The sequence below is a fragment of the Scyliorhinus torazame genome, chromosome 16 (assembly GCF_047496885.1).
Source record: "Scyliorhinus torazame isolate Kashiwa2021f chromosome 16, sScyTor2.1, whole genome shotgun sequence".
Taxonomy (NCBI): Eukaryota; Metazoa; Chordata; class Chondrichthyes; order Carcharhiniformes; family Scyliorhinidae; genus Scyliorhinus; species Scyliorhinus torazame.
Window position 1 is genome coordinate 131,830,596 of NC_092722.1, and position 24,461 is coordinate 131,855,056.

At 50.5% G+C, this 24,461-nt stretch overlaps 1 protein-coding gene across 7 annotated transcripts in view; it reads left to right on the forward strand.

Annotated features, from left to right (window-relative positions):
* The window catches only part of ide (insulin-degrading enzyme), a 233,845-nt gene that overhangs the window by 19,360 nt on the left and 190,024 nt on the right, over positions 1-24,461 (forward strand). For all 7 annotated transcript variants that reach the window (XM_072479084.1, XM_072479086.1, XM_072479085.1 and 4 more), the window contains exon 5: positions 2,030-2,152. In XM_072479084.1, coding sequence (XP_072335185.1) covers positions 2,030-2,152 — 123 coding nt within the window. The remainder of the gene's footprint in view (positions 1-2,029; positions 2,153-24,461) is intronic.

Below are 24,461 nucleotides of genomic sequence, written 5' to 3' on the forward strand. Positions count from 1 at the left end.
AAAGACGTGCAGGTTAGGTGGATTGGCCATGCTAAATTATCCTTAGTGTCCAATAAAGGTTAGGAGGGGTTATTGGGTTATGGGGATAGGGTGGAAGTAATAAGGGCTTAAGTGGGCCGGTGCAGACTCGATGGGCCGAAAGGCTTCCTTCTGCACTGTATGTTCTATGTATCTAAAAGTGCATGTTTTCAGTTTTGCAACAAGATATCTTAAAATGTGGAGTTATAATTTGGTCAAACTATTATGCACTCTGCTTCCAGTGAAGCTTTATCAAGAAGCAAACGAAAGAATGTTTTACCACTGGATTAATTTCTCAGGAGAAATCCCTTCTGTTCAAAAGTGTTTGGCAGGGGAAGACCAAAATGCTTCAACAGTTTTCCTGGACATTGGCGGCACGGTAGCACCGTGGGTAGCACTGTTGCTTCACAGCTCCAGGTTCCCGGGTTCAATTCCCGGCTTGGGTCACTGTCTGTGCAGAGTGTGCACATTCTCCCTGTGTGGGTGCTCCGGTTTGATCCCACAGTCCAAAGACGTGCAGTTTAGGTGGATTGGCCATGCTAAGTTGCCTTCAGTTGTCCAAAAAGGTTAGGTGGAGTTACGGGGATAGGTGGGAATACGGTGGAGGTGTGGGCTTAAGTAGGGTGCTCTTTCCCAGGGCTGGTGCAGACTCGATGGGCCAATTGGCCTCCTTCTGCACTGTAAATTCTATGAAAAGTGGAAACTGGTGTTCAGAAAGACTTGGATGCACTCATACAAAGCTCACAAAAAGCTAGCATGCAAGTACAGCAAATTGCCCAATAATTGGAAACAATGAATTGGGTACTCTAAATTTATTTTTAAAAATTTTAAATGAAAATATTCCAACTGAGGTAGTGGTAGTGCTGGACTGTTGGAAGGTGTCATCTTTCAGATGAAATCTGCAAAAGGGGCTTGTTTGGAGCATAAATGCTGGCATAGGCCAAGTAAAATTATTACTTTTGATTTGCTGCACAGTGGCTCTAAAATCTGTTGACACAGACTGGCACTGAAGTTGACTCTTGTGATTGTTTTGTTTCTGACTGCAGAAAAAAGTCTTGAGTTGCAGGAAAAATACATTTTTCGGCCTGCATTGTTCTTGGCTGAAAATATTACATTTTATTGGTTTGCCTGATATTAATAACAATCGATATGACCACAGAAGCTGAGACAATCTAATGAAATTAAAGTTAGCTCAATGCTGATACATTGTGTGTTTATAAGCAGCTCAATACTGCTGTAATCTTTTAATACAGCATCTACTCAATGGGTAGCCTGACTCGCAGGGAGAGTGGGCTGGAAATCTGATGACTGTCCCAGTTCTCTGACCTGCATGCCCTTCAATTTCATATTGTAGCTTTATTGGAAGGTCAGGATTTTGGATTGATCTTGGTATTAATAGCTGTGATTAGTACAAAAATAACACTGGTTTGGTGTTTAAATGCCATTTGCATCCCAGTTTCACACTTTTTTAGTGGAATATTGTTTTCCACAAAATAGCAATACATTACTGTCAGTTATGCTCAGTTAGTGAGTTCATGAATCTGAGTCAGACGTTGGAGTCTTCAAGTTCCAGTCCAGAATTTGGACAGAGAAATCAAGGCTGACACTCGCAGTGCAGTATTGAGGGGATGAACTGTGGACGTTCATCAGTTCTGATGAAAGGTCATGACCTGAAAAGTTAAAATTTTCTCTGATGTTGACCGACCTGTTGAGCAAGATCACCACTGTGGAGGGAACTACATGATAATTTAGTGATTGCTCTTTCGGGTTTCAAGAGGTCAAATATGTAAGAACAGCCCCTCTACCGAAATAGTGGTGTGAGAGTTCTTGGGCTGCAGCAACAAGTTTGCAGCTCCCTTGTTTTGGAATTCCACAAACCCTTTCCAAAATGTGAAACCCGATGATGTTGACATGTAAACTCAACCAATAGCCAGCTTCATACAAAACTAGAACCTAGCAATGAGCTAATTTATCACACTGACGAAAACTGCACTTTTATTTTCATTATTAGGCAACAAACACACCTTGGAAACTAGACCAGCCGAGATGGGCTTAAATGTACGACAAGAACTCCTCAGGTTCCACTCGACGAACTATTCATCAAACCTGATGGCTCTCTGCATCCTAGGAAGAGGCAAGTACTGTATTGGGTAAAACCTTTGTTGATGTGTAATTCTTTATCCTGAATCGCATTTTGTGTTACCCTGGAAATTTATTTTTCTAAAAATGCAATGTATCACTGGACTGTTGAATTGTTTGTGTTGCGATCCCAGCTGGTGTTGCTACTGGACAGTTCAACCCCAGAATGGAGCTTTGGCTTGATGGATCGTAACTTTTATTTATTTTTAGAAACTTGCAGGACTGCTGATTAATAAATGTCTTATTCTTTTGTTAAAAGTTAAACATGAAAAGATTAAGCATGATGCACTACTTCTCCCACGTATATCATTACAGATGTATTGGGATTATACAATTTACCAAAATAGATTTTTTTTCCCCTCTCCTTTTTAATAAGTGCAACAAATATAGGAAAACTTTGTACAAAATGGCTACAGACACAGAACAAATTGCCAGCATAAATACAAGCAATACAGTACAGAATAGATTCAAAACGGGTCAATTGAGCGATCAGAAACTTTATCTTAAATGCCGGATCAATCTAATCTTAGAAGACCTTTATCAGGTTACCCCTCCGTCTTTCAGAGAAAATAGTCCTAGCCTGTTCAGTCTTTCTTGATGTAACTCACAGTTCTGGTACTGTTTTAGTGAACTGTTTTTAAACCATCTCCACTAGCTTTGTATCCTTTTCATAATGTGGAGCCCAGACTACTCTCCGTACTTGGTGTGGTCAAATCCTTTCTCGCTCGCTCATGTTCTCTCTCTCTCTCTCTCTTTTTTTAATGTCCTGATAAACCTGTAGAACTAGATAAATAGCTTTTCTGCCCTTTCACTTGTTAGTTATATATTTTTTTAAAAAAAAATATTTATTAAAGTTTTTAACACTGTTTTTCTCCCTTACAAACAATAACCCCCCCCCCCCCCCCCGTTAACAAAAAAGAAACGAGAAATCACGCGGAGCAAGATATATATACATGACAAAATAGTATATTTACAAATCTTTGTACACTGGCTCTCTCCCGTACGTGCCAGTTTCCCCGACTCTTCATGTTATCTCTTGCTCCTCCACCCCCCCCAGGTTGCTGCTGCAGCTGACCGACCTTCCTCTAGCGCTCCGCGAGATAGTCTAGGAACGGTTGCAACCGCCTGTAGAACCCCTGCGCAGACCCTCTCAAGGCGAACTTAATCCTCTCCAACTTTATGAACCCAGCCATATCGTTTATCCAGGCCTCCACGCTGGGGGCTTCGCCTCCTTCCACATTAGCAAGATCCTTCGGGCTACTAGGGACGCAAAGGCCAGAATGCCGGCCTCTTTCGCCTCCTGCACTCCCGGTTCATCCACTACTCCGAATATTGCTAGCCCCCAGCTTGGCTTGACCTGGACTTTCACCACCTGAGATATTGCTCCCGCCACTCCTCTCCAGAACCCCTCCAGTGCCGGGCATGACCAAAACATATGGACATGGTTCGCCGGGCTCCGTGAGCACCTTCCACATCTGTCCTCTACCCCAAAGAACCTGCTCAACCTCGCCCCCGTCAAGTGAGCTCTGTGAACCACCTTAAATTGTATCAGGCTGAGCCTGGCACGCGAGGAGGAGGAATTAACCCTACCCAGGGCATCAGCCCACAGACCTTCCTCGATCTCCTCCCCCAGTTCCTCCTCCCATTTACCCTTCAACTCTTCTACCAGCGCTTCCCCCTCTTCTTTCATCTCCTGGTGTATTGCCGACATCTTGCCCTCCCCGACCCATGCACCCGAGATCAACCTGTCTTGAATTTCTTGTGCCGGGAGCAACGGGAATTCCCTCATCTGTCGCCTCAAAAAAGCCCTCGCCTGCATATATCTAAAGGCATTTCCTGGGGGTAGCTCAAACTTCTCCTCCAGTGCCCCTAGGCTCGCAAACGTTCCGTCAATGAACCGGTCCCCCATTCTTCTGATCCCCACCCGATGCCAACTCTGGACCCCCCCCCCCCGTCCATCTTCCCCGGCACAAACCGATGGTTACCCCTGATCGGGGACCACACCGATGCTCCCATTGCACCCCTGTGCCGTCTCCACTGGCCCCAGATCCTTAGCGTTGCCGCCACCACCGGGCTCGTGGTATACTTTGTCGGCGAGAGCGGCAGCGGTGCCGTCACCAACGCCCCCAGGCTCGTTCCTTTGCAGGACGCCCTCTCCCTCCATAACCCACTTGCGGATCATCGACACATTTGCTGCCCAGTAGGAGCTCCCCAGGTTTGGCAGCGCCAACCCTCCTCGGTCCCTACTGCGTTCCAGGAACCCTCTCCTTACCCTCGGGGTCTTATTCGCCCACACAAACCCCATAATACTCCTGCCTACTCTCTTAAAGGCCTTAGTGATCACGATGGGAAGGCACTGAAACACAAACAAAAACCTCGGAAGGACCACCATTTTGACCGATTGTACTCTACCCGCCAGCGAGAGCGGTAGCATGTCCCATCTTTTAAAATCCTCCTCCATTTGGTCCACCAACCTTGTCAGATTCAGTTTATGTAGGGCCCCCCAACTCCTGGCTATCTGGATCCCCAGATACCGAAAGCTCCCCTCCACCCTCCTCAGCAGTAGGTCCCCTATCCCTCTTTCTTGGTCCCTCGCCTGTAATACAAAGAGCTCACTCTTCCCTACATTGAGCTTCTAGCCCGAAAACTCCCCAAACTCCCTTAGAGTCTGCATGACCTCCACCATCCCCTCCATTGGATCCGCCACGTACAGCAACAGGTCATCCGCATATAGCGACACCCGATGCTCTTCTCCCCCTCGGACCACCCCCCTCCATTTATTAGACTCCCTCAATGACATGGCCAATGGTTCGATCGCCAATGCGAACAACCGGGGGCACCCCTGCCTCGTCCCTCGGTACAGCCGAAAGTACTCCGACCTCCGCCGGTTCGTCACTACACTCGCCACCGGGGCTCTGTAAAGGAGCTTAACCCAACTGATAAACCCTCCCTTGAACCCAAACCTACGCAGCACCTCCCAGAGATACTCCCACTCTACTCTGTCAAAGGCCTTCTCCGCGTCCATAGCTGCCACTATCTCCGCTTCTCCCTCCACCGATGGCATCATTATCACGTTTAAGAGCCGCCACACATTGGTGTTTAACTGCCTACCCTTTACAAATCCTGTCTGGTCCTCGTGAATCACCCCCGGGACACAGTTAGTTATATAATATGATAAGCCCTGATGTAATTGACGAATGCAAGCTGAACTAGAGGTTTAAATCATGAAGTAACTCATTTAACGAAACAAATGCATTACGCAGGACCATAGTTTTGAAATTGAGTCCATTTTTTAAACCAGTTTTTTTCCTTTTTGTCGCTGGATCAGTTTGTCGCCTGCTTGCTTCTGAGTCTGATGTCCTGCTCCTGATTTTGAGCACAAAAATTCAGGCTGGCACTGCAGGGTACTGAGGGAGTGATGCACTGCTCGAGGTAATGTCACTCTGATGAGGCGTTAAACTGTCTATACCCACTGTCTCAGGTGGACGTAAAAAAACGACCCGTGACTCTATTTTGAAAAAGAGCAGGGGAGTTCTGGCCAATCCTCAGTCAACATCACAGAAATAGATTATCTGGTCATTATATTGCATTTTGTGGAAGCTTAATTGTGTGCAAAGTAGCTGTTGCGTTTTCTGCATTACAATAATAACTACATTTCTAAAGTCTTTTATTCACTGTAAATTGCTTTGTGTTGTCTGCTAATCTTAAAAGTCTTTACACACTAAAATTGGCTCCAGATTCATCAAAGGAGTTATTTTTCTTGCTTAAATTTAAAACTGAAAATTCAGTTAAATGTTCTCCTTGTTTCTTATTCCATTTCACAAAGAATCTAATTAATGCAATTCACAGTAACTTGAATGAATGCATTTCACAGTAACCATTGCAGTGTTAATGTAAGCCTGCTTGTGACACTAATAAAGATTATTATTACTTGTAGCTGCCTGAAAAACATGTGCTGCAAGTTCTAGTGTCGATAGACATTATTAGAAAAACTTGCTAGTTCTATTTGTTCCTGTTCCAGTTTAAACTGTCAATACTTTGGTGTTCCACAGGGATTAGTGCTGGGACCTTTTGTTGTTCGTTGTATATATAAATGATTTGAAGGAAAATGTAACTGGTCTGATTAGTATGTTTGCGAACGACACAAAGGTTGGTGGAATTGCGGATAGCGATGAGGACTGTCAGAAGATACAGCAGGATTTAGATTGTTTGGAGACGTGGGCGGAGAGATGGCAGATGGAGTTTAATCCAAACAAGTGTGGGGTGGTGCATTTTGGAAGGTCTAATACAGGTAGGGAATATACAGTGAATGGTAGAACCCTCAAGAGTATTGACAGAGAGATCTAGGTGTACAGGTCTCACAGGTCACTGAAAGGGGCAACACAGGTGGAGAAGGTAGTCAAGAAGGCATACGGCATGCTTGCCTTCATTGGCCGGGGCATTGAGTATAAGAATTGGCAAGTCATGTTGCAGCTGTATAGAACCTTAGTTAGGCCACACTTGGAGTATAGTGTTCAATTCTGGTCGCCACACTACCAGAAGGATGTGGAGGCTTTAGAGGGGGTGCAAAAGAGATTTACCAGGATGTTGCCTGGTATGGATGCATTAGATAGGAGGAGAGGTTGAATAAACTCGGTTTGTTCTCACTGGAACGACGGAGGTTGAGGGGCGACCGTCTACAAAATTATGAGGGGTATCGACAGAGTGGATAGTCAGAGACTTTTTCCCAGGGTAGAGGGGTCAATTACTAGGGGGCATAGGTTTAAGGTGCGAGGGGCAAGGTTTAGAGGAGATGTACGAGGCAAGTTTTTTTTACATGGGGTAGTGGGTGCCTGGAACTCGCTGCCGGAAGAGGTGGTGGAAGTAGGGATGACGGTGACGTTTAAGGGGCATCTTGACAAATACATGAACAGGATGGGATTAGAGGGATACGGACCCCGGAAGTGTAGAAGATTTTAGTTTAGACAGGCAGCCTGTTCGGCACAGGCTTGGAGGGCCGAAGGGGCATGTTCCTGTGCTGTACTTTCCTTTGTTCTTTGTACATCTGCACTAGTTGCTGTGTTTTGATAGAAAGGGAAAAAGGAGGGGCATTTCTTCTCATTAAACATGCAAGTAAAAAAAGTTCATAGAATTTACAGTCCAGAAAGAGGCCATTCGGCCCATTGAGTCTGCACCGGCCCTTGGAAGGAGCACCCCACCCAAGTCTCCACCCCATTCCCACAACTCTGCAATCCCACGTAACCTTTTGACACTGAGGGGCAATTTAGCATGGCCAATCCACCTAACCTGCACGTCTTTGGACTGGGAGGAAACCAGAGCACCCAGAAGAAACCACGCAGAAGTGGGTTCAAAGTGCAAACACCACACAGTCACCCGAGACCGGAATTGAACCTTGGTCCCTGTAGCTGTGTGGCAGCAGTGCTAACCACTGTGCCACCGTGCTGCCCCACGTAATTTGGCATTCATTTCTTCAGTTTTGCAATTTAACTGCATCATTTAAGCAATTTGTTTGACATTGGGACAGTGTGTTGATGCTATTTTATTGAGAAGAAAGAACTTCTCTTGTGGCCTTACTGCAATTGAAAGCCGGTGATGTCCTTTTGAAATGTAGCGACTATTTTGGGGAAAAGCACCAGACAATTTTTGAGTAGCAAGATCCAACAGTGATTACAACTCCACGGAAGTTTCAGCCCACAATGAAGTAAAAATAGAAAGGACTGGAAATACTCAGCAGGTCAGATAGCATCTGTGCAGAGAGTTAATGTTTTGTATTTATGAGAATTTTGAAAGGTCATTGACTCGAAGTATTAACTCTCCCTCTCTGCAGCCTAACATCCCCAGCATTTTCAGTTGCTATTTCAGATTTCCAGCAATATTTTGGTTATGTATTAGTGCTTTAGTGATGTTGGTTGAGGGTAAAATGTTGGCCAGGGCTGTGGGAGAACTCGCATTCACTTCAATGGACGTGCTGTTGACTTCCGATGGTGGCCATGGAGTGAAAGGTCGCACATTTGGCAGCTCCTGCTCATGGTGGTTTTCTGTGGCTTTTACGTCAGATTGTTGCAGGAATTTTGTAAAGTAGAAGCAGGAACAGAAGGAGGGGACCCCCAGTTTATGGAGCTGCGGCCCAGAAAAAAATTGGAAAAAGAGGAATCAGACGTGATGGCGAGTGAGGACCAGGTATAGAGAGTGGCAGATGCACAGGGTCCGGCCCCGATAGCTCAGTGGTCGATGGACCAGTTGGTGAGCTTCATAAATGGGAAGGAGTGTGCGGAGTCCGGGCGGTGGATGAGATCAGGGCAGTGGTTGACCGGTGAGGCGAGACTGACGACCCAGGGTCAGGCGATCCAGAGGCTAGAGGAGCTGGTGGAGGAGCAGTCCACCTCGATGGCAGCAGAGATCGGGATGCTGCAAGACCAGCAGAAGCGACTGCTGGAGATGGTGTAGGACCTGGAGAACTGTTCTCGGAGGCAGAACATCCAGATCGTGGGTGTGCCGGAGGGAATAGAAGGATCGGATGCTGGTGCGTACCTGGGGAAGATATTGGAGAATCTGCTGGGAGAAGGTGCGTTCGACAAGCCGCTGTAGGTGGACCTGGGCCCACAGGGCACTTGTTTGTCGGCCCCAGGGAGGTGAGCCTCCGAGGGCGATGGTGGTGCGATTGCATCGATTCCTGGACAAGGAACGCATTATGAGGTGGGCCAGGCAGACGAGCTGATGTAAGTTTCAAAGAGGAGGGCGAGTTTTAACAAGGTCAAGTCGGCACTGTATGAAAAGGGAATAAAATGTGGACTGTTGTACCTGGCCCGCCTGTGGATGACCTATGAGGGTTGGGAACTACTTTGGCTCGGTGGAGGATACGGTGGATTTTATGAAAGATAATAAACTGATGAGAGAAGGAAGACCTTGAACCTTGATTGTGGGGAACTGAGCCATGTTTTGAAAAACTTGATGTTCAGACTGACTTTGGAGGTTCTGTATATATTTGTTCCATTTTTCTTTTGGTTCTGTTTGGGATTAGGTGAACAGATAGTAATTTGTGAAGGGAGGAGGGGTGGGCCTTTGTGCTCTGACCTTGGGAGGGCATATTTGTTCGTTTTTGCTTCTTGCCATTGTTTTGATTGTTTGCACTAAGAGCATGGGTGGGGGGACAAGCCAGGGTGGGGCTGCCAGGCTAGCTAGGAGGGCTAGTTCGCAGAAGCGAAGTGGGGGGTGGGGGGGGGGGGTGGGGTGATGGTTTAGACTGCTGACGGGGAGGGGGTGATGATTTAGACTGCTGACGGGGAGGGGACTTCAGTTGGTGGTGGAAAAGGAGGAGAGTTGATGGCAGTAGCTGCCTTGGGGTGGGCCAGGTGAGGTGCGGAACATGAGCCATGGACTGGCCTAGGAGAGGTTATGGCTGATCGGGAGGGGAGTGGGGTGACTAGGCTGGTTACGTGTAACGTTTGCGGGCTAAATGGGCCGGTCAAAAGGACCCGTGTGTTTGCAATTGAAGGTGACGTGGCCATTTTCGAGGAGACACACTTGAACGTTCTGTATATATTTGTTTGTTTTTCTTTTGGTTCTGTTTGGGATTAGGTCAACAGATAGTACTTTGTGAAGGGAGGAGGGGTGGGCCTTTGTTAGGTGGGGGGGGGGGGGGGGGTGCTTTGTCCTCAGATCAGGTTAGGTTGAGGAAGGGTTGGGACGGACAGGTGTTCCATTCGGGATGGACTTTAAAACGAGGAGGGTGGAAATCCTGGTCAATAAAAGGGTGGCATTTGAGGTGGGGAGGATAGAGGTGGACCCGGTGGGGGGCGGGGGGTGGTGGATTCATCGTGGTTAGTGGGAAGCTGGAGGGAATGGCCGTGGTATTGGTGAATATATATGGCCCAAACTGGGATGCTGTCGAGTTTGTTAGGAGGGTGCTAGGGAAGATCCTGGACCTGGATTCACATCGACTGATTATGGGGGGGATACATTAACACTGTCCTGGATCCAAGACTGGACGGGTCGAGTCCCAGGTCCGGAAAGGTGTCCGCTATGGCAAAAGAACTACAGGGGTTTATGGAGCGCATGGGAGGGGTGGACCCGTGAAGATTTGGGAGGCCAAGGAGTAAGGCGTTTTCATTCTACTCCCATGTGCATAACGTGTACTCTTGGGTAGATTTCATTTGTGCCGGGCAAAACGCAGCTGCCTGAGGTGGTATTCAGCAAGACCACGCCCCACTGGGTAGACCTGCAAGTGAGCAAAGGAAAGGCCCAGCGGCCGCAACGGAGGTTAATATAGGGCTGCTAGCAGAGGACGAGGTGTGTGAGCTGGTGAGGGAGGCCATTCGGGGATACACGGGGATCAATGATACGGGTGAGATCTCGGCAGGGGTGGTGTGGAAGGCACTGGAACGCAGTTATCGGGGGGAACTCGATACGAGCCAATAGGGAGAAGGCTGAACGGGTGGAGTTGGACAGGCTGGTAGGCGAATGCTTGCAGGTGGATAGGAGGTATGCTGTCTCCGGATGAGGGGCCTGCAAATGGAATTTGGGCTCCTGTCCACAGGTAAGGCGGAGGGGCAGCTGAGGAAGGTGAAGGGGACGGTGTATGAATATGGGGAAGAAGCCAGCAGGTTGTTGGCGCATCAGCTGAGGAAGCAGGAGGCAGCGAGAGAAGTTGGGAAAGTGAAGGATACAGTGGGGAGGTGGTTTGGATCCGGCGGGGGTGAATGATGTGTTTCGGGAATTTTATAGTAAACTAGACAAATCGGAACCCCCAGCCAGGGAGAGGGGGTGGGGGAAGGTGGTTGTGGATCCGGCGGGGGTGAATGATGTGTTTCGGGAATTTTATAGTAGACTATTGTTGTTAACCTGATCCCAGCCGGGGAGAAGGGCATGAAGTCATTCTTTGGGGGGGGGGGGGGGGGTGGCTGGAGTTCCTGAGGATAGATGAGGAGTTGGTGGAAGGCTTGGGAGGCCCAATGGGGCTTGGAGAGATTTTTGACTGATTGGGGGTGATACAATCCGGCAAGGCTCCGGGACCTGATGGATACCTGGCCGAGTTCTGCAAAAGGTTTTCCGGGCTGCTGGGGCCGCTCCTGGTAAAGGTTTTTAATGAGTCAAAGGGATTCGTTGACTGGGTCCGGCTGTTGTATCAGGCACCAGTGGCGAATGTAAGGACCAACCGGGTCCGGTCTGAATATTTTAATTTGTGTAGGGGGACCACACAAGGGTGTCCACTCTCCCAGTACTGTTTGCCCTGGCCATAGAGCCCTTGGCAATGGCGCTTGGGTCATCGAACATCTGGTGGGGAATAGTGAGGGGGGAGGGGGGGGGGGGTGGAGCTCAGGCTTTCACTCTACATAGACGACTCTACATAACAGACCTGTTGGGGGCGATGGCTGGGATTATGGAGATCTTGGAGGAATTTGGTCTGTTCTCGGGCTACAAATTAAACATGGGTAAGAGTGAGGTGTTTGCGATTCAGGCACGGGTGCAGGAGAGGAGACAGAGGGAGTTACCTTTTTAAAGGGATTGGAAGGAGTTTTGGGTATCTGGGGATTGAAGTGGCAAGGGACGGGGGTCAGCTCCGTAAATTAAATTTGGGCAAGGCAGTGGAGCAAATAAAAGGGGATTTCTGAGGGTGGGTCATGCTCCCATTGTCATTGGCAGGGGCGGGGGGGGACGACGACAAACTGTGAAGGTGACAGTCCTCCCGAGGTTGCTGTTTGTTTTGCAATATCTCCCAATTTTTATCCCTAACACATTTTTCAGGAAGATGAATGTGCTGGTAAGATTGTATGGGCTGGTAAGGCCCCCAGGGTGAGGGCGGTCCTTTTGGAATGGGGGCGCGGGATGGGGGGCATGGCCCTTCTGAATTTTATTAATTACTACTAGGCGGCGAATATATCGATGGTTAGGAAGTGGGGGAGGGGTTGGTTTGGGAGCGAGTGGAGGCGGCATCCTATAAGGGCAGCATGGCAGCATAACGGTTAGCACAGTTGCTTCACAGCTCCAGGATCCCAGGTTCGAATCCCGGCTTGGGTCACTGTCAGTGTGGAGTTTCACGTTCTCCCCGTGCCTGTGTGGGTTTCCTCCGGATACACCGGTTTCCTCCCACTATCCAAAGATGTGCAGGTTAGGTGGGTTGGCCGTACTAAATTGCCCTTAGTGTCCAAAAACGGTTAAGCGGGGTTACGGAAATTGTGGGAATGGGGAGGGGGGGGGGGGGGGGGTGCTCTTTCCAAGGACCGATGCAGACTCGATGGACCGAGTGGCCTCCTTCTGCACTGTAAATTCTATGTAAGGGTGCGAGTTTGGAGGCTTTGTTAACGGCACCTCCGCCGCTCTCGCAGGCTCGGTACTCCGCAAGCTGAGTGGTCGTGGCAGCCCTGAAGGTGTGGGGGCAATGGATGCAGCACATGAGACTGGAGGGGCCGGGTAGGGATTGAGAGATTCGGTGATCTCTTCATTGAAGAGTGTTTTCCGAGCCTGGAGAGATTAGAGGAGGAATTTGAGTTACTGGCTGCAGCTTTTGGTACCTGCAGGTATGGGGCTTTGTCCGGAGGTAGATTTCTAGCTTCTCTCGCCTCCCTCTAAGGGGACTGCAGGATAAGGTGATGTCAAAAACAGGGGTTGGCAGGGCGGCATGTGGCGCAGTGGACGGGACTGTGGCGCGTAGGACCCGGGTTCGGCCTTGGGTCACTGTCCGTGTGCAGTTTGCACATTCTCCCCATGTCTGCGTGGGTTTCACCCCCACAACCCAAAGATGTGTAGAGTAGGTGGATTGGCCACGCTAAATTGCCCCTTCATTGGGGGCGGAGTTCGGTATGTTATTGTGATGTTGTTTCGTGTGTCGGTCCGCTCTGCTGTTTAGAATGTTTAAATGTTAAAATTATAAATGCTACAATAAAATGTTTTGTAAAAAGAAACAATTGACATGTGTCAGGTAATTTGGACATTGAATTCTCCCTCTGTATCCGAACAGTCGCCGGAATGTGGCGACTAGGGGATTTTCACAGTGCCATGAGAATGTCGCTTTAAGAAATGTTTGGCTGCCCATAACAGCTGATTGCTGTTATCGTGTGGGGCGCAGTGGTTGCTGAGTGAGTGTTTGCTGAGAAGGGGAGTAAATTTTTACAAAACTTACTGTTGGGGGTTTCCAGCTGAATCCGATCGGAGTGAGGACAGAGTGACTGCTGGGTAAGTAGGAAAGATACAAATTGTTTGCGCGGGCCCATAACAGCTGATTGTTGTTATCGTGCGGGGGGGCGCAGTGGTTGCTGCTTAAGTGTTTTATTTTTACCTCTATTTAAGTTGGGTGGTTCCTAAACCCGAGACACTACACTTGCAGTGTCCCCCACCCTTCCACCTCCTCTAACCTAAGGGGTTGCGTGAATATCAGGTAAGCTCTTTCTTTCTTGTTTTTATCCGCAAGTTATTGAGAGGGGATAGCAGGGAAGGCAGTGCAATGTTCCTCCTGCAGAATGTTTGAGGTGAGGGACGCCGTCAGTGTCCCTGCTGATTTCACCTGTGGGAAGTGCACCTATCTCCAGCTCCTCCGAAACCGCGTTAGGGAACTGGAGCTGGATGAACTTTGGATCATTCGGGAGGCAAAGATGGTCATAGATAGTAGCTTCAGGGATGTAGTTACTCCGAAGAATCAAGATGGATGGGTGACGGTGAGAGGAGCTGGGAGGAAACAGTCAGTGCAGGGATCCTCTGTGATCGTTCCCCTCAGTAACAAGTATACCGCTTTGGATACCATTTGAGGAGGACGACCTACCAGGGGTAAGCCACGGTGAGCGGATCTCCAGCACTGAGTCTGTCCCTGTGGCTCAGTAGGGAAGGAGGGAGAGCAGGAGAGCAATAGTTATTGGGGGACAGATAGACAGTTCTGTGGCAACGAAAGAGACTCGCGTATTGTTTGTTGCCTGCCAGGGTCCTTGACATCTCGGACCGTGTTTTCAGAATCCTTAAGGAGGAGGGGAAACAGTCACAAGTCGTGCTACACATCGATACCAACGACATAGGTAAGAGAAGGGACGGGGATTTTAAACCGGAGTTTAGGGGGATAGGGTGGAAGCTGAGAGCCAGGACAAACCATGTTGTCATCTCTGGTTTGTTGCCGGTGCCACGTGCTAGCGAGTTCAGGAACAGGGAGAGAGTGCAGATAAACACGTGGCTGCAGGGATTGTGTAGGAGGGAGGGTTTCAGTTACGCGGATAATTGGAGCACATTCTGGGGAAGGTGGGACCTGCACATACAGGACGGTTTGCACCTGAACTAGAGGGGCACCAATATCCTGGGAGGGAAATTTGCTACTGCTCTTCGGGGGGGGGGGGTTAAACTAACTTGTCAGGGGGATGGGAAAACGAGCTGTAGTCCAGAAGCCAGTGTTGAGAGTAGTGAGGTACTGAGGAAGGTATCAAGGTCGCAGGAGTGTACCGGCAGACAGGAAGGTGGGTTGAAGCATGTCTACTCCAATGCAAGGAGCATCCGGAATAAGGTAAGTGAATTTGGAGCGTGGATTGGTACCTGGGACTACGATGTTGTGGGCATTACAGAAACATGCTTAGAACAGGGACAGGAATAGTTGTTGGAAGTTCCGGGGTATAGATGTTTCAGTAGGAGCAGGGAAGGTGGTAAAAGAGGTGGAGGAGTAGCATTGTTAATCAAGGATAGTTTAACGGCTGTAGAAAGGCAGTTTGAGGGGGATCTGCCTACTAAGGTAATATGGGCTTAAATTAGAAATAGGAACGGAGCGGTCACGTTGTTAGGAGTTTTCTATAGGCCCCCAAATAGTAATCGAGATGAGGAGGAAGATATTGCAAAACAGATTATGGATAGGTGTGGAGGTCTCAGGGTAGTTGTCATGGGTGACTTTAACTTTCCAAATATTGATTGGAACCTCTATAGGTCGAACAGTTCGGATGGGGCAGTTTTTGTACAGTGTGTGCAGGAGGGTTTCCTGACACAATATGTGGATAGGCCGACAAGAGGTGGGGCCACATTGGATTTGGTACTGGGTAATGAACCGGGCCAAGTGTTAGATTTGTTTGTGGGAGAGCACTTTGGAGATAGTGACCACAATTCGGTGTCTTTCATTATTGTAATGGAGAGGGATAGGGCCATGTGACAGGGCAAGGTTTATAATTTGGGGAGGGCTAATTCTGATGCGATTAGGGACCATAAGATGGGAACAGAAACTGTCCGGGAAAGGCACAAATGAAAAGTGGAGCTTGTTCAAGGAACAAATACTGCATGTCCTTGATAGGTATGTTCCTGTCAGACAGGGAGGAAATGGCAGTGTGAGGGAACCATGGTTCACAAAAGAGGTTGAATGTCTTGTCAAGAGGAAAAAGGAAGCGTATGTAAGGATGAGAAAACAAGTTTCAGTTGGGTCGCTTGAGGGTTACAAGGTAGCTAGGAATGAGCTTTAAAAAAAAAAGGGCTTAGGAGAGCTAGGAGGGGACATGAGAAGTCCTTGGCGGGTCGGATCAAGGAAAACCCCAAGGCTTTTTACTCTTTTATGTGAGAAATAAAAGAATGACCAGGGTGAGGCTAGGGCCGGTCAAGGACAGTAGTGGGAACTTGTGCATGGAGTCAGAAGAGATAGGAGAGGCGTTGAATGAATACTTTTCTTCAGTGTTCACCAAGGAGAGGGGCCATGTTTTTGAGGATGAGAGTGTTGTTGCTGCTAACTTTAGCCTTAGTTTAATTGCTCTGTTTTATCACCTTTGCTCTTGAGCCGCCAGGCATCTTTCTGATACCGCCACGTGGTTCAAGTTGAAGTACTGATCAATAATCCAACACACCGCTTAGTATGAGTTAAATCAACGCACATTTATTATATACAGTAATCAATGCTTATGCATAAATTCTACTTCTAAGCTACTTCCTACAACTAACAGGTCAATACTTAACTTGGAAATGGCCCACCAGGTGAGGGAAACGAATGGTCTTTCATTTGGGTTCTGAGCCTGCGGGATTCAAAGCTGGTACAGAGCGATAGCTAGGAGCGCCTATCTCGTAGCGAGCGTTGAAGCAAGACTTACGATTTGAGCGGCTGTTGCAGAAGGGTTGCAGGAGGGTGCAGAAGGGGTAGCAGAAGGGTTGATTTGAACTTGGACTCTATTCTTATAGTCCCCAGGGGCTTCCTGCCTTTCGGGGCGGACCCTGTACCTGGTTCCAAGTGATTGGACTTTGTCCCAATCACTTGGTTCGATATTCTCCAATGCTGGAGCGATTCCTTGATCGATGGGCGGTCTTGGGGTGATCGTTCACCTCCCTTTGTGTAGGCTCCTGTTGGCGCCGAAGAGTCTAGGTTGGCTTTGTGTGTCTAAATTGTTGCACGTTGTTCCCGGGGATTGCTCATTAGTATTCAGATGGCTGGTGTTGTGCTGATGGCTGCAGTATCAATCTTGTCTGGCCTTCCCAGAGGTGAACACAGTTTACCTGCAGCTGCTTGTTTTAGTCCTGTTGGCTGATTTTCCCATCAGCCTTTTCCGTTTGCCATTTTAAATCGGGGTTAGCCATTCTAAATCGGGAGTTAGCCATTTTAACTGGCTACAGTGTGATACAGGCGGGTAGGCTGGAGGAGGTAGATGTTCTGAGGAAGGATGTATTAGCAATTTTGAAAAACCTTAGGGTCGACAAGCCCCCTGGGCCAGATGGGATATATCCTAGGATTCTTTGGGAGGCGAGGCATGAGATTGCAGAGCCTTTGGCTTTGATCTTTGGGTCCTCACTGTCCACGGGGACAGTGCCAGAGGACTGGAGAGTGGCTCCTCTGTTCAAGAAAGGGAATAGGAATGATCCTGGTAATTATAGGCCAATTAGTCTTACTTCGATGGTCGGTGAGTTAATGGAAAAGGTCCTGAAGGATAGGATTTATGACCATTTGGAAAGATGCAGCTTAATCCGGGATAGTCAACACGGATTCGTGAAGGGTAAGTCTTGCCTCACAAATTTGATTGAATTCTTTGAGGAGATAATTAAGTGTGTAGATGAAGGTATAGCAGTCAATGTCATATACATGGATTTTAGTAAGGCGTTTGAGAAGGTTCCCCATAGTCGGCTCATGAAGAAAGTAAGGAGGTGTGGGATAGAGGGAAATTTGGCCAATTGGATAAGTAACTGGCTATCACAGAAGACAGAGGGTGGTGGTGGGTGGAAACTTTTCAGACTGGAGACCAGTTACCAGCGGTGTACCACAGGGATCAGTGCTGGGTCCTCTGCTATTTGTGATTTTTATCAATGACTTGGAGGAGAGGGCTGAAGGGTGAGTCAGTAAATTTGCTGGTGACACCAAGATTGGTGGAGGAGTGGATGAGGTGGAGGGCTGTTGTAGGCTGCAAAGAGAGATTGATAGGATGCAGAGTTAGGCCGAAAAATGACAGATGGCGTTTAACGTTGATAAGTGTGAGATGATTCATTTTGGTAGGACAAATTTGAATGCGGATTACAGGGTCAACGGCAGGGTTCTGAGTAATGTGGAGGAACAGAGATCTTGGGGTTCATGTCCACAGATCCCTGAAGGTTGCCACTCAAGTGGATAGAGCTGTGAAGAATGCCTATAGTGTGTTAGCGTTTATTAACAGGGGGCTTGAGCTTTAAGAGCCATGGGGTTATGCTGCAACTGTACATGACTCTGGTGAGACCACATTTGGAGTATTGTGTGCAGTTCTGGTCGCCTCACTATAGGAAGGATGTGGAAGCATTGGAAAGGGTGCAAAGGAGATTTACCAGGATGCTGCCTGGTTTGGAGGATAGGTCTTATGAGGAAAGGTTGAGGGAGCTAGGGCTTTTCTCTTTGGAGCGGAGGAGGATGAGAGGTGACTTAATAGAGGTTTATAAAATGATGAGGGGGATAGATAGATTGGACGTTCAGAGACTATTTCCTCGGGTGGATGTAGCTGTTACAAGGGGGCATAACTATAAGGTTCTGGGTGGGAGATATCGGAGGGATGTCCGAGGTAGGTTCTTTACTCGGAGAGTGGTTAGGGTGTGGAATGGACTGCCTGCTGTGATAGTGGAGTCAGACACTTTAGGAACTTTCAAGCGGTTATTGGATCGGCACATGGAGCACACCAGAATGACAGGGAGTGGGATAGCTTGATCTTGGTTTCGGACAAGGCTCGGCACAACATCGAGGGCCGAAGGGCCTGTTCTGTACTGTACTGTTCTATGTTACTGCAGTGATGTCAGAGTGTGGGTGGAGCTGAGCTCTGGTTCTGCTTTTTAGTTTCACTTTGAGAAAAGCTTGGGTGTGTCTCTCTTTTTGGTTTCGTTTTTGATCTGGATAGTTGCAGTCACAACCAGAAGGTGTAATCTCTGTAATCGAATGACTGTAAATCTGGTGATTTAAAACTAAGTACAGTAATGACTTTAGCCTAATGTGCTTCTGTTGAAAGGTGTGTCTTCTGTTTTCTGGATGTTGTTTGGGACGTTATTTTTAAAAAAAATAATTTTTATTCAAATTTTCACAAAATATCAAAAACAAAATACAGGAAAAAAAAAAAGAACAACCCCCACCCATATACATAAATAATAAATTAACAACCTTCATCAACACAAAGGCAAAAATACACGCCCAGTTAAGAAAAATGAAACAACTACCCCCCTCCGGGATGCTGCTGCTGACAATCTTCTAACGTTCTACCAGGAAGTCCAAGAACGGTTGCCACCGCCTGAAGAACCCTTGTACCGATCCAGTTAAGGCGAATTTCACCCCCTCCAACTTAATAAACCCCGCCATATCGTTGATCCAGGATTGCACGCTTGGGGGGAGGGGGGGCCTCGCATCCTTCCACTGAAGAAGAATCCTTCGCTGGGCTACCAGGGACACAAAGGCCAGAATACCGGCCTCTTTCGCCTCCTACATTCCTGGCTCCTCTGCCACCCCAAATATTGCGAGCCCCAGCCCGGCTTCACCCTGGAAACTACCACCCTCGACACCGTCCTCACTACACCCTTCCAAAAGTCCTCCAGCGCTGGGCAGGCCCAGAATATGTGGGTGTGATTGCCCAGAATATGTGGGTGTGATTTGCTGGCTCCCTGAGCACTTAGCATACCTGTCCTCGCACCCAAAGAACCGGCTTATCCTTGCCCCGGTCATGTGAGCCCTATGCAGCACCTTAAATTATGAGGCTGAGCCTCGCGCAAGAGGAGGAAGAGTTCACCCTCCCCAGGGCATCCTCCCACATCCCCTCATCAATCTCCTCACCAAACTCCTCCTCCCACTTACCCTTTAGCTCCTCCACCGTGGTCTCCTCCTCCTCTTGCATCACCTGATACGTTGCCGAGATCCTTCCCTCTCCAACCCACATCCCCGACAGCACCCTGTCCTGGACCCCCCGTGGCGGCAGCAGTGGGAACTCTACCACCTGCCGCCGAACAAATGCCCTTACCTGCATATATGTGAAGGTGTTCCCCGGGGGGAGCCCAAATTTCTTCTCCAGCTCACCCAGGCTCGCGGACTTCCCGTCCACAAACAGGTCCCCCATCCTTCTAATACCTACCCTGTGCCAGCTCAGAAAATCTCCATCCATCCTCCCCGGGACAAACCGGTGTGTCCCCCAAATCGGGGACCACACAGAGGCCCCTACCTCCCCCCGTGGCATCTGCATTGCCCCCAAATTTTGAGGGTAGCCGCCACCACCTGGCTCGTGGTGTGCCTTGTTGGAGGAAGCGGCGCCATCACCAGCGCCTCCAGGCTCGTGCCCACACAGGACGCCATCTCCAGCCTCTTCCATGCCGCCTCATCCCCCTCTATCACCAACGTATGCACCATTGCCACGTTGGCGGCCCAATAATACCCACAGAGGTTAGGCAGTGCCAACCCCCCCCCCCCCATCCCTGCACCGCTCAAGGACCCTTCTCACCCTCGGGGTCTTCTGTGCCCATACAAACCCCATAACGCTCCTGTTAACCCGCCTGAAGAAGGCCCTAGGGATCAGGATGGGGAGGCATTGAAACAGGAACAAAAACCTCGGGAGCACCGTCATTTTAACTGACTGCACTCTACCCGCCAGGGAGAGTGGCAGCACGTCCCACCTCTTAAACTCCCACTCCATCTGCTCCACCAGCCTCGTGAAGTTAAGCTTATGCAGGGCCCCCCAGCTCCTAGCTACCTGGACCCCCAGGTACCTGAAACTCCTCTCCGCCCTTTTTAGCGGGAGCTCACCAATCCCCCTCTCCTGGTCCCCCGGGTGCACTACGAACAACTCTCTCTTCCCCATATTAAGCTTGTACCCGGAGAAATCTCCAAACTCCCTAAGGATCCTCATCACCTCCGGCATGCCCCCCACCGGGTCCGCCACATATAGCAGCAAATCATCCGCATAGAGCGACACCTGATGCTCCTCCCCACCCCGCACCAGCCCCGTCCAGTTCCTTGACTCCCTCAACGCCATGGCCAGGAGTTAAATCGCCAGTGCAAAGAGCAGGGGGGGACAGGGGACACCCCTGCCTCGTCCCGCGGTGTAGCCGGAAATACTCTGACCTCCTTCTGTTCGTGGCCACACTCTCCACCGGGGCCTCATACAGCAGCCTCACCTGACGAACCCCTGCCCGAACCCAAACCTTTCCAACACCTCCCACAGGTACCCCCACTCCACCCTATCAAAGGCCTTCTCCGCATCCATCGCCGCCACTATCTCCGCCTCCCCTTCCATCGCCGGCATCATTATAACATTCAAGAGCCTCCGTACATTGGTATTCAACTGCCTCCCTTTCACGGACCCTGTCTGATCCTCGTATGACCTGCGGCACACAGTCCTCTATCCTCATGGCCAAAATCTTTGCCAGCAACTTTGGGGGTTGTATTTGAATTGATGGTTGCTAAGATGTTCACTATGTTTTAAAAAGGGTACCTTGAGTTCATAGAATACACATTGTTTTGTTTTAAAAAATACTTTTCCATTTCTGCTGTACCACACCTGTAGTGTGGGCCGTGTGCTCCCCATACCACAATCAAGTAAAAATTGTGGGTCAGGTGAACTCCATGATACACTTTGGGGTTCTCTAAACCCTGGCCCATAACAACATTAACTTCATTTCAGTGTTAATGTAAGCCTACTTGTGACAATAAAGATTATTATTATTAAGTTTAGTGATTCAGACTAACCACTTTGGGTGGATTAAATTGAATTAAAAGAAGCCCAATTCACTGATGGAAAACCCAGCCACAGCAAGTCAGCCAATGTAGAAGCTGTAACTTTAAGATGGTGTCCTACACGTTACAGAATGCATCAGATTTAGAGCAGAGAACAGATGTCAAAAATTCCATGTGGATGCATTCCATATTCGGCTGATGCCAGTTTTGGATAGAAGGGTATTTGTCACTAATCTAGGAACATAGGATATTCTTACAAGTGGCAACGGTCAGAATATTGTATAGCCCCTTTTTCATTAGAATCTCGGAGACCCAGAATCAGAAATGCAGGATTAGACTTTAAGGCTCTATCAAAAATCCTCTCGAGTGAGTGTGGGTCCTACAGATCCATCTTGCTTCAATGTAGATGTGAAAATCCTGCCCAGAAACCCTGGCTAGGTGACTGGAGAGCTGCGTACCAGAGGTGATTGCTGAGGACCAGATGGGCTTTGGATTTGGATTTTATTTATTGTCACGTGTGCCAAGGTACAGTGAAAAGTATTTTTCTGTGAGCAGCTCAACAGATATCGTATTGAAAAGAAAATACATAATAGGGCAACACAAGGTACACTGCCTGCCCTTATGTATTTTCTTTGTCAAGGGCAGGCAGTTAACATTAAACATCAGGTGCCTGCTGAACATGATCATGATCCCTCCGGGGAGGGGTGGAGGGGGGGGGGAGGTGAAGGGGTGGAGGGGGGGGGAGGTGAAGGGGGGGTGGGGGGGGGAGGTGAAGGGGGGGGGGGGGGGAGGTGAAGGGGGGGGGGGGGGGAGGTGAAGGGGGGGGGGGGGGAGGCGAAGGGAGGGGGGGGGAGGCGAAGGGAGGGGGGGAGGCGAAGGGAGGGGGGGGGAGGCGAAGGGAGGGGGGGGAGGCGAAGGGAGGGGGGGGAGGCGAAGGGAGGGGGGGGGAGGCGAAGGGAGGGGGGGGAGGCGAAGGAAGGGGGGGTGTGAAGGGGGGGGGGAAGTGGGGGGAGGGTGAAGGGGGTGTGTGAAGGGGGGGGAAGTGGGGGGGGGTGAAGGGTGAGGGGGGGGTGAAGGGTGAGGGGGGGGGAAGTGGGGGGGTGAAGGGTGAGGGGGGGGAAGTGGGGGGGTGAAGGGTGAGGGGGGTGAAGGGCGAGGGGGTGGGGGGGAAGTGGTGGGGGGGAGGTGGGGGGGGGAGTGGGAAGGGGGGGTAGGAGGGAGGGGTGGTGGAGGGGGGTAGGGTGGAGGGGGGGGAAGTGAGGGGGGGAGGGGGGTAGGAGGGAGGGGTGGAGGAGGGGGAGGGGTGGGGGGAAGTGGGGGGGGGGTGAAGGGTGAGGGAGGGGGGTAGGAGGGAGGGGTGGAGGAGGGGGGGTGGGGGGGGTGAGGGGGGGAGGGGTGGAGGAGGGGGGTAAGGGGGGTGGTGGTGGTGGGGGAGGGGTGGAGGAGGGGGGAGGGGTGGTGGGGAGGAGGGGTGGTGGGGAGGAGGGGTGGTGGGGAGGGGGGGTGGTGGTGGGGAGGGGGGGTGGTGGTGGGGAGGGGGGGTGGTGGTGGGGAGGGGGGGGTGGTGGTGGGGAGGGGGGGGGTGGTGGTGGGGAGGGGGGGTTGGTGGTGGGAGGAGGGGTGGAGGAGGGGGGGGGAGGGGTGGAGGAGGGGGGGGAGGGGTGGAGGAGGGGTGGAGGAGGGGGGGAGAGGGGTGGAGGAGGGGGTGGTGGTGGGGAGGGGGGTGGTGGTGGGGGGTGAGGGGTGGAGGAGGGGGGTGGAGGGGGGGGTGGAGGAGGGGGTGGTGGTGGTGGAGGAGGGGGTGGTGGTGGTGGAGGAGGGGGTGGTGGTGGTGGAGGAGGGGGTGGTGGTGGTGGAGGAGGGGGTGGTGGTGGTGGAGGAGGGGGTGGTGGTGGTGGAGGAGGGGGTGGTGGTGGTGGAGGAGGGGGGTGGTGGTGGTGGTGGAGGAGGGGGTGGTGGTGGAGGAGGGGGGGGGTGGTGGTGGAGGAGGGGGGTGGTGGTGGTGGAGGAGGGGGTGGTGGTGGTGGAGGAGGGGGTGGTGGTGGTGGAGGAGGGGGTGGTGGTGGTGGAGGAGGGGGTGGTGGTGGTGGAGGAGGGGGGTGGTGGTGGTGGAGGGAGGGGGTGGTGGTGGTGGAGGTGGGGGTGGTGGTGGTGGAGGAGGGGGTGGTGGTGGGGAGGGGGGTGGTGGTGGGGGAGGGGGGGGTGGTGGGGGGGGGGGTGGAGGGGTGGAGGGGGGGGTGGAGGGGTGGAGGGGGGGGGGGGGGTGGAGGGGTGGAGGGGGGGGGTGGGGGTGGAGGAGGGGAGGGGTGGAGGGTGGAGAATACCAGAAATGCTCATTGCCCTGGACGCACAAAAGGCATTTGACAGAGTCGAGTAGAAGTATCTCATAGCGGTACTGGAGCGGTTTGGGCTTGGACCAGGGTTCACCACGTTGGTGGAACCACTGTACAGCACTCCCATGGCAAGTGCACGGACAAACCCCACCAGCTCTAAATACTTCCAGTTGCACAGAGGCACAAGGCAGGGATGCACGCTGTCCCCCCTGCTGTTAGCCTTTGCAATTGAACCACTGGCGATCGCTCTCAGACGGCGAAAAGCTGGAGAAGTATCCAGAGGGGGAACAGAGAGCATAGAGTGTTCTCCATTGTGGACCCCCAAGCCAGTATGGAAGGGGTCATGAAGCTCTTAATGAAGTTTGGAGCTTTCTCAGGCTACAAACTCGAGCTGAGCAAGAGTGAAGTCACCTGGTGAACCTGTAAGGGAGAGCGACCGAGCTGAACGGACTGCAGTTCAAACAGCCCAAAACAAATTCCGCAACGTGAGGATCAAAACAGCCCACAACTAGAAACGGATCCACATATGGAACGTGACGAGTCTGATGGAGGAAGTCAAAAAGGACCTGCACAGGTGCGGCACCCCCCCAGTCTCACTAGCAGGGAGAGTACAGACAATCAAAATGACCTCACTACCCAAGTTTCCCATCCTGTTCAGATCCCTCCTGATCTACATCATCAAGGCGTTCTTTAACCACCGTAGACAAACTAATAATGGTGTTGTGTGTAAGAACCTGAGGACGGTTTTAGTTTAGGAGGTACCATGGTTGGCGCAGGCTTGGAGGGCCGAAAGACCTGTTCCTGTGCTGTATGGATCTTTGACCTGACAAAGGGTTCTTTGACCCTCCCAAACCTACAGTTCTACTATGTTACTATTTGAATTT